The sequence below is a fragment of the Frankliniella occidentalis genome, unplaced genomic scaffold, assembly GCF_000697945.3.
Source record: "Frankliniella occidentalis isolate FOCC.00 unplaced genomic scaffold, Focc_3.1 Scaffold187, whole genome shotgun sequence".
Lineage (NCBI taxonomy): Eukaryota > Metazoa > Arthropoda > Insecta > Thysanoptera > Thripidae > Frankliniella > Frankliniella occidentalis.
In genome coordinates this window covers 155,066-163,179 of record NW_026267313.1, presented here as the reverse complement: position 1 = coordinate 163,179, position 8,114 = coordinate 155,066, and the positions used below count along the sequence as shown (strand labels likewise).

General features: G+C 51.5%; 2 protein-coding genes across 2 annotated transcripts in view; both read right to left on the bottom strand.

The window, feature by feature from the left end:
* LOC113208493 (uncharacterized) overlaps window positions 1–6,838 on the bottom strand; it is a 106,269-nt gene extending 99,431 nt beyond the window's left edge. Inside the window, exon 1 of the mRNA XM_052272110.1 lies at window positions 5,300–6,838. The gene's annotated coding sequence lies outside the window, so the exon portion shown is untranslated. The remainder of the gene's footprint in view (window positions 1–5,299) is intronic.
* A 145-nt stretch (window positions 6,839–6,983) lies between these two features.
* LOC113208505 (uncharacterized) overlaps window positions 6,984–8,114 on the bottom strand; it is a 3,892-nt gene continuing 2,761 nt past the window's right edge. Inside the window, exons 2-6 of the mRNA XM_026425524.2 lie at window positions 7,863–7,929; window positions 7,723–7,784; window positions 7,603–7,638; window positions 7,350–7,523; window positions 6,984–7,267 (exon numbers count right to left, since the gene is read on the bottom strand). Coding sequence (XP_026281309.1) covers window positions 7,217–7,267; window positions 7,350–7,523; window positions 7,603–7,638; window positions 7,723–7,784; window positions 7,863–7,929 — 390 coding nt within the window. The 3' untranslated portion in view covers window positions 6,984–7,216. The remainder of the gene's footprint in view (window positions 7,268–7,349; window positions 7,524–7,602; window positions 7,639–7,722; window positions 7,785–7,862; window positions 7,930–8,114) is intronic.

The window sequence follows — 8,114 nt, the reverse complement described above, 5'->3', positions numbered from 1 at the left end:
CCCCCCCTCCCAATCTCTTACGTTCAAGGAGCAGACGACCGGTTGCCTACCTACTAGGCGGACCCTCATTCGGCATAGTTTTATTCTATATTTTTTGTGTCTTCTATAAATTTAATGCACTTCGCTCAGCTACCCCGTGCACAATGTTAACGCACGGGGCCCTACGTAATTAAACAGTCAATTGACTGAACGCAAAATTTAGTCGCCTGTCCCTGCGTTTTGCGAACCTCGTGGAGTTCTAGGTAACAAAACTTTATGGTCATAAAAACCTACCTGGTTGAACAGTCAGTCCTCTAAATTCACTTTAAACAAATTGTAGAATATTGCTTTCTCCGAATTGTGAAGAAATATGTTTGGCCACACGAAAGATGGTATTAATGTAATGGTACAATGTAACAGAAATCATCATCGGATAGGGCATTTAAAAAAAGAAAAAAGAACGTTTTCTGATTTAATCAGTGATCACTGCCGCTGGCGCTTCCCGCCGCACGGTGTGCTCCATACGAGTGGGAGTTGAATGGGGCGCGTATCATTCACACTCGCCTCAACACGTCGCCACATTCATATCCGCCACGCAAACGCTACCGGAATTATCCGGCGGGCTGAGTTCCTTCATCAGGACGGCAATGCGATCACTCAGCCCCTCAGCGCGCGCCGGTCTCGGGCGAGCTGCGGCGGGCGCCGGCACCGTAGGCAGCCCGCCCGCCCCCGCGCGCACGCGCTGCCTACCTACCGGGCGCTCGCCCGCCCACCCGCCGTCGCCGGAGCTCTGGCCGCGCTCGATCAGCCAAAAACAAAGGCGATTTTGCCGAGCTCTGTTGCACACTCAGCCACATCTATTCAGTACGATTTGGGGGGATTTTTGGACAGTTCCCGAGACTGTCTCTACCCCTTCTTCGCTGTCTACACAGTGAAGAGCGGTGTGATTTTCTTATCTGTTTTTGTTTTTTATTTTACATCGTACATTTCTCGAGTCTCTTCCTCATCACACTACTGTAAGTCTCTAACAAAGACCTGCTCTTTGTAAAGTTTACAAAGGATTTGGCACCTTCGTAATACAAACAAATCCTTTGTATTACGAAGGGTTCGGCTTTGTAATTCGAAGAGCACGCGTGTCCGTGTAATACGGAGAAAATCCGTTTGTAATACGCTGGTTCCAGATCCTTTGTACGTTACAAACCCAATTCTGCGTAATGTGAAGACTTCTCTTTGAAAGGAACCAAGAGTGCATTGGTTACGTCTCCACTCGTGATCAGTCACTGATGAAAGGGCAGTCGAGGGCAGGGCTGGCGGGGCGGGACGCTCGCTGGAGCGTGGCTTCTCTTCTAATCACGGCGCGCGCTGGACGGAACGCCAGACCAGGCAGATCAGCATCAGACGCCGGAGCGTCACGACAAACTAATCACTTTTGCGTCTTGGGCGCCGACCTCCGGGCGTCAATGGCTGATTACAGGTTCTCTGGCCGACGTCTTTCGCTTCTGCACTAGAGATGAGGGACGGGCGGGCTGGCCCGCGCAGGCTCGGCCTTGTCCCTGCGCTCCAAGCTGTTCCGCCTCGGCTGAGCGCGCATTGCTCCTTCAGACTGTGCATACTCCATGCTACAGCTTTCGTCCCATCCCTCATCTCTATTCTGCCCCCTCTGGTTTAGGTCTGCTGCTGCTATGCCGCTGTTGGGTGCGCGTGGGTGGGGGTGTGTTTCCAAAGACAGACAGACGGAGGCAGAGACACCCAGAGGAAAAAAAAGCGTCGTAGGAATAATAACTACCTTCTTCTTCTGCGTCTTTCACTCCGACCAAGGCGAGGGAATCGTCTCTGCCTCACCCACACAAAACTCATAATGAGCTACAGCCTTTCTGTCTCGCTCTTAACACGTGCAATAAGGACACGACAGGACAGGGCTGCTCTTATTATTTTTGAGGCTTCATTCTTCAGCAAAATTGAGAGTAAGTAATCTGACGTGACGTCAAAAGGAAAAAAAAAGCGCAGGGAAAATTGGTGACGCCGAAATCCAAAATGATAGAGCTGCGTTACGAGCGAGGCGCTGTGGTAGGAAACCCACCATGTCCAACGTGTCCTGAATATTGCATGCTAATTGTCTAATCTTTTTTTGTCGTATCGTTTTAGGTATTTTTCCCTTCTTTTTCGCTGCTAGGCTTCCGGCCCTGTTTGGCCATTCGAGCGCCGAGCCATCGAATATGCGTCCTCCCCAGCCCAGCCTAGCGCACGGCAGCGACGGGATAGGGAGATAAATAAAAGCCAACGCTTCCTAAATCGAGTCGAGCCGCACAGTAGAGAGGCACCGCCGAAAACGTGTGTGTTTTGTGTGTGTGTGTTTCAGCACTGTGTGCATGAAGAGAAGTAGTAACAAGTGGAGGACGGAGAGAGAAATAGAGGAGGGGGAGCGGAGAGAGTTGGAGGGAGAGAGTAGAGGGAGGGGGCGATCGGAATGGGAGGCTGATCACTAGAAAGCCCCTGGAGCGCAACAGGCGGGCTCGTCCCGACAGCGGCGCCCACGGCCCAGCATCAAGCCCGGAGCCCGCCGGCCGGACCCGAACACTACCGCCCCCGTCATTTTGTTTCTATTCATTCAGCCGTATTATGTAGAAACTACGGGGCGGTGCTTCGACGCTATTTTTACCTACCAAAAAAAAGGTACAAGGATAATTCAGCCAAATGCCGTTAAAATAAAGTAAAAATTTCCTTTGATTAACTTAATTTCCTTGAAAACAACGGAAAAACCTTAAAAAAAGGTCAAAAATGTCCTTGTATTTTTGTTTTGAAGAAGTTTCCTTGGTTTGAGGATACCGTTTTCTGGGTGCATGTTCTTGTGCCACGACGACTGGGCTTTCCTGGGTGCACCGCCCAGGTCACGTTCCGCCGCCTAAAGGTGTATAGGTCGTACTGTCCACACCAAGTACCAAGCCTACCCCACTGCGCCCCGCCACGCCCGGCAGCCCACCGCGTACCTTCCCACGGCGCTTTCCTCAGGATATGCTTTGAAGGCGTTCCGCCCCGCGCGCCCCGCCCGCCACGGCGGGGTGGGCCTACGTCTACAAACTCCACCCGTCCCCCTCCGCAGTTGACATGCATTCCTCTCCCCCACCCCCCTTCACCCCGGGACCGAGTCCTGTCTCCGCTCCGTGTCGCAGCAGTGGTACCAACTCCCAGCTCATCCCGTTTAGACGCACGGAGCGCAACGCCCACGTCACCACTTCTCCTCATCCTCCTCTCCTCCTCCTCTCCCCCCCCCCCCCACACTTGCGAAAATAAATCGGTTGTTGGGAGCAAAGGAGCGGATTGCTGCACGTTGGGATCATTCAATTAAACTGTTTTTTTGAATCATAAAGAAATCAGTTACTAGAGAAAGTGGGGTCCATCCATTCACTGTAAATCAAGAGTGTGATACTGACTGCACATTTTTGTGATACAAGAAAAATATTGCACGATACTGTGATGATCATAGCAGCATTAAATTCAATGGTTGTATTTAAAATGGTCATCTCCTATTTTTGCGATACTTTGGGGTATTCTAGATCTGTGCAATGTGCATCACACCGTTTTGCAATAAATCCGAATTCATTGCATTATTTTGCAAGAAGTATTACACAAAATTTGTGAGAAAAATTTTATCACTCCCACGGGAGTGACACATCACTCCCACGGGAGTGACACATCATGGGAATCACACAAGGCATTTTTATCAGATGAGTGAAGAAGTATTAACCCATGATTAGAGTGTTGAAGTTTTGCTCCTCTTGAACTTGGAAAATTAACTTTACACGGTTCTCGCTGTTACTGTGTCGTCTGTGGACAGGCCGCTACTTTGTCTCCATCTCTCTCTTACACACACACACACACACACACACACACACACACACACACACACACACACACACACACACACACACACACACAGGGGGGGGGGCGGGCGCCTCCTGCCAAGTAACCGTGAGGAGGGCACGGGGTCTCGTGCGGCACGGGACGAATGACCGTCTCTGAAGGGCATTTTAATGGCGAGGACTGAGAGCGTCTCTGATTGACAGTGATGGACTCGCCAAAGCCCATTCAGGCCACCCCGCCGCGACGGGTCCCCCCGCCCTGCCTCGCCCACCTGCACACGCGCTGCTCACATCAGTCCCGACCGCTCCGCCACCGCCGCCCGTGCCTCCCCAGCGCATCGTAGCGTAGCGCTCGCCGCCCCGGTCCCGATAGGCTTACTCCAAATTGGGCTCCTCGTTACGGGCGGCTAGAATTATGCCTGCGATGTAAAACTCTGTACGCATATTTGTACTTGTCCCCTACCCCTACCCCCCCCCCCCTCCTTTCCTCCTCTCCCCTTTAATCTTTAGCTCCTTCTTCCTCCTCTTAGTTCTCGCTCCTCTCCTTTCTCATCGTCCTCTCCTCCCGTTTCGAGGCTAACACGAGCGCACAATTTCAGATCGGAATTATCAGCATTACCAGCGAAGCAGAGCAGCAGACCGCCATATCATTGCCTAACGCATGATAACCTCGTGGGAAGACGACTCAATCAATTCTCTCCCTCTCCCTCTCTGCGTCTCTCTTTATTGGCTCATCTGCTCATCGTGTCGTACAGTCATTGGAGTCAATGGAACTCTCTCCGTCTCGCCTCACCCGACGGCCAGCGCATGCTGTGCACAGGGACCAGCCGATAAAAACAACGAAAAAATGGGGAGTAGAAATTATAATAACAACAAATGATAATATCAGTACATAAGTAGAATTGTATTTATTCAATATGTGAATGATTGTAAATACATCCCAGTTTTGGAAATGCCACCTTATACCCACACTTATTTTTCTGCTCACCCTTTTATTTACAGGGCGCATGGCTCTGGTTTGCCGAGGCGTTGGTGCCGCGTCCATTCAAACGCGGATTTAAGGGGCACGTCCGATCACAGTTGCGGCTTTGCAAGAGGCTTTACAGGCTTTACAAGGCTCCACAAGCAGCCTTCCGGGCGACCGGTAGAGCATCCTTCGCGGAGGAAGAGCACCGCGGGAGACCAACCTGACCTACGCGTTGCCTCGGCCCGCGCAGCAGTTAAGTAAGACCGCGCGCAGGCGAGGGTAGAGAGAGATGGAGAGGGGGGGGGGGAGTGGGGCGAGCACTAGAGCAGCTGCTGCAGCCGCTGGGTTTAGTGCCAATCCCAGCGCGACTCCAATCCGTTCGTCTCTGTGGCGGGCGGAGGAGAAGAGTGGGGCGAGTGGAGGGGGGAGCGGCCAGGTGCATCAGCCCGACGGGTAGGCAACGCGGGAACAGGGGCGCGGCCGGGTTGCCTACCTGTGCGGCGTTCCCGGGGTCCCCGCTCCGCTGCTGCCGAGCTGCTGCAAGCGATGAGAGGCTTGAGAGGCGCGCGCGCGTGTTCTCCAGAGTAGCGGCCGTCTCCGTCGTCGGCATGTGTCACGACATGGTCCAGTCTCATCGGCGACTAACGAGCGACTCATCATCGCACAGCTCCCGGCAGGTCGATGGCTCCGTCCATGTTGCACAAGTTGGACGGGCGTGAGTGTGCATGTGTGTCTGTGTGTGTGCGGGGATGAGCTGGCGCCGTGCCGCGTACAGCCCGGCCCGCTGCTGCCAGATACGTCGTGTGTCTGTCGTTGTGAATGAAAAGTCTCCCTCTATTGTGGCCGATCGCCCCGCACGGCCTCGGCAGCAGCAGCAGCAACAGCACAGCACCCACAGCAGCAGCAGCAGCAGCAGCCAATCACACGACACGTCCCATACCCCACACCGCGGGGGGGCCTAGCGTTTCCTCATCGCAAAGACCTGCGGAAACATGATTGCATGCATGTGTCTTTGTTTGTCACCGAGAAAGATGTGCGCATACTCCCTGTCGTTTTTTTTCAGGCCAGACCAGAAAACAAAACAAAAATCAGAAACGTTCCTCTTGCTCCAATAACAAAGCAAATAATAACATCAAGTCTATCTACACCTAAAAAATGAAAATAGTGTTCTTCCGACTCTCTGGTAACGCTCCTCATCCGCTGTTTCGCCCCTGTACGCCAGCGCGTACCCCTGCCTGATCGTTGCCGTATCACCTCCTACGCAGCTCGCCCCCGGGCCGGGGACCCCCGCCCGCGCCCCGCCCCACCTGCGGCTGCCGAGCGCGGTCCTGCAGGCCCAGATGCATGGCCACACGCCAGATTGGCCGGGGTCGGGCTGACGTCACCGGGGCCCGGCGGGCTCAGCCATGGGGCCATGATGGGGGCTGCTGCTGCTGGCCAAAGGGCGGGCCTGGCGGGGCTGGCGGGCCTAGCGGGCCTAGCGGGCTGTCTGGACGACTCATTTGGCTGGAACACTGATGGGTGTGCAACGGTTTGGACTCGCCGCTCTCCAGAGGGCGGGGCGTGACGTAGAGTGGCGGGGCGGGGCGTGGGCGCGCCGCAGTTACAGGCAAATGGTGGCTCCTAGCGATGAGGTGGGGTACACACGCAGAAAAATAAAATTCAGTTCCCTGCAAATCGGTATCAGCACAATTTTACACCCGTGCAAAAAAAAATAGATGGACGTAAAAATATTTAGCTGAAGAGCTAAATGGAATTAGCTACACGGTTAATAAACTGTGCGGTTTCCTGGGTGGCTAAAAAATTAGCCCTGGTGCTAAATAAAGTCGAGTCTATTCAGTTAGGTTTCTATCCCCGGTGCTAAAAACTAAGCAGAGCCACGATTTTTTTTCTGTGAGCACCAGCAGGAGCGCTGCCGTGGTCTGCGCTCCGAAAATTATCACATTGACCATGACGATGCGAATTGGCTATCGTGACACGGCCCGTGACCCGTTGCCATTCATATTACTCACAACACCACAAAAAATATCTAACATCACAATCGCAGAGGAAATCACTTCGAAATCAAAGAGCTTCTTTCTGCTTCTTATATTGTCATTCAGTAAGCGCCTGTCTATCAACGCATTAACTTACGGATTTGGTGGGTTGTCGGCGTGCAGTTATTTTTCAAAACAGAATAAATTGTAAAACGATTTTATTATGCAATATTTTAGTGTAAATGACGGTGAATGATGGTGAAGTGATAATATCTTATGGTGAATGTATTAATACCAAATATGTGATGAAAATGTCAAAGAACGACTGCGACTAGAAATGAAGTCAGGTGAGATTTGTAATCTTCTCTTTTTAAGGGGTCGAAACAAATTGTACATTATTTTAGAAACGGGGGCGTTATTATGGTATTTTGACCTTAGGCGGGAAAAGTTTTGCTCATGAGGTCGTTGCAGTTGTTTTTATACATCTGAAAACAAGTAAAGTTTTTTTTCTAAATTTTCAAAACAATGGAAATGATTGCGTGACGTACTGCTGTGCGTTGCACTTACCACGTTGTTTTTCTCCGAGTAGCACTGATCTACGGCGAAGGCCTTCTCGCATGTCGCACCTTTCATATCGTCGAACTTGCACTGTTTCGCGATGTCCTCCATTTCTTTCCTCTGTTTCTCGTCGACGAGGGTCTGGGCGGACTTGACAGGATCGACTGCACCTTCCGCTGACATCTGTGAAAACATAAAATGCCACATAAGATGCAAGAACTGGTCGAGAGTTATTTAAACTGCACATGAGCGTGAAACTTACAATGCCCACTAATTGTTGGACACACTTGGTGTAGCACTGCAACAAAACAAAGTGGTAAAATAATTTTTCAACTTATTACTCATTGAATTTAGTTTTTTTTCAAACTAATTTTGACGTTACCTGGTAGTTCTTCAGCTCTTCATCTTTCGGAAGTTCGCCATTGCACGCCTTTTGTAATTTATCTGAGAAATGGTTTAAAAAAATAAGGTAGAAAATTACTTATATCGCCTTGGTGTTCGATCGCTTGTTCTTGTACTCACCTTGCGACAAGTTGCTGTTTTTAGCGCAGTCCCTGAGAGCGGCAAAGACGTCCGCGTCCGCGCGCTCCTGTACGGGGAGAAGAAAGAACATGATTATTGTTGATTCAATTGAAGTATGCAATAACAGAGGGTACGGTACTAATGGGAGGAACTGGGTCATACTCGCGGACGATAGTACGAGTTTCGGCCGGAGCCCACGCATCTGCGTCGCTCCGTTACGCCTGAGTTATGTCCTTATGGCTCTGCCGGGGG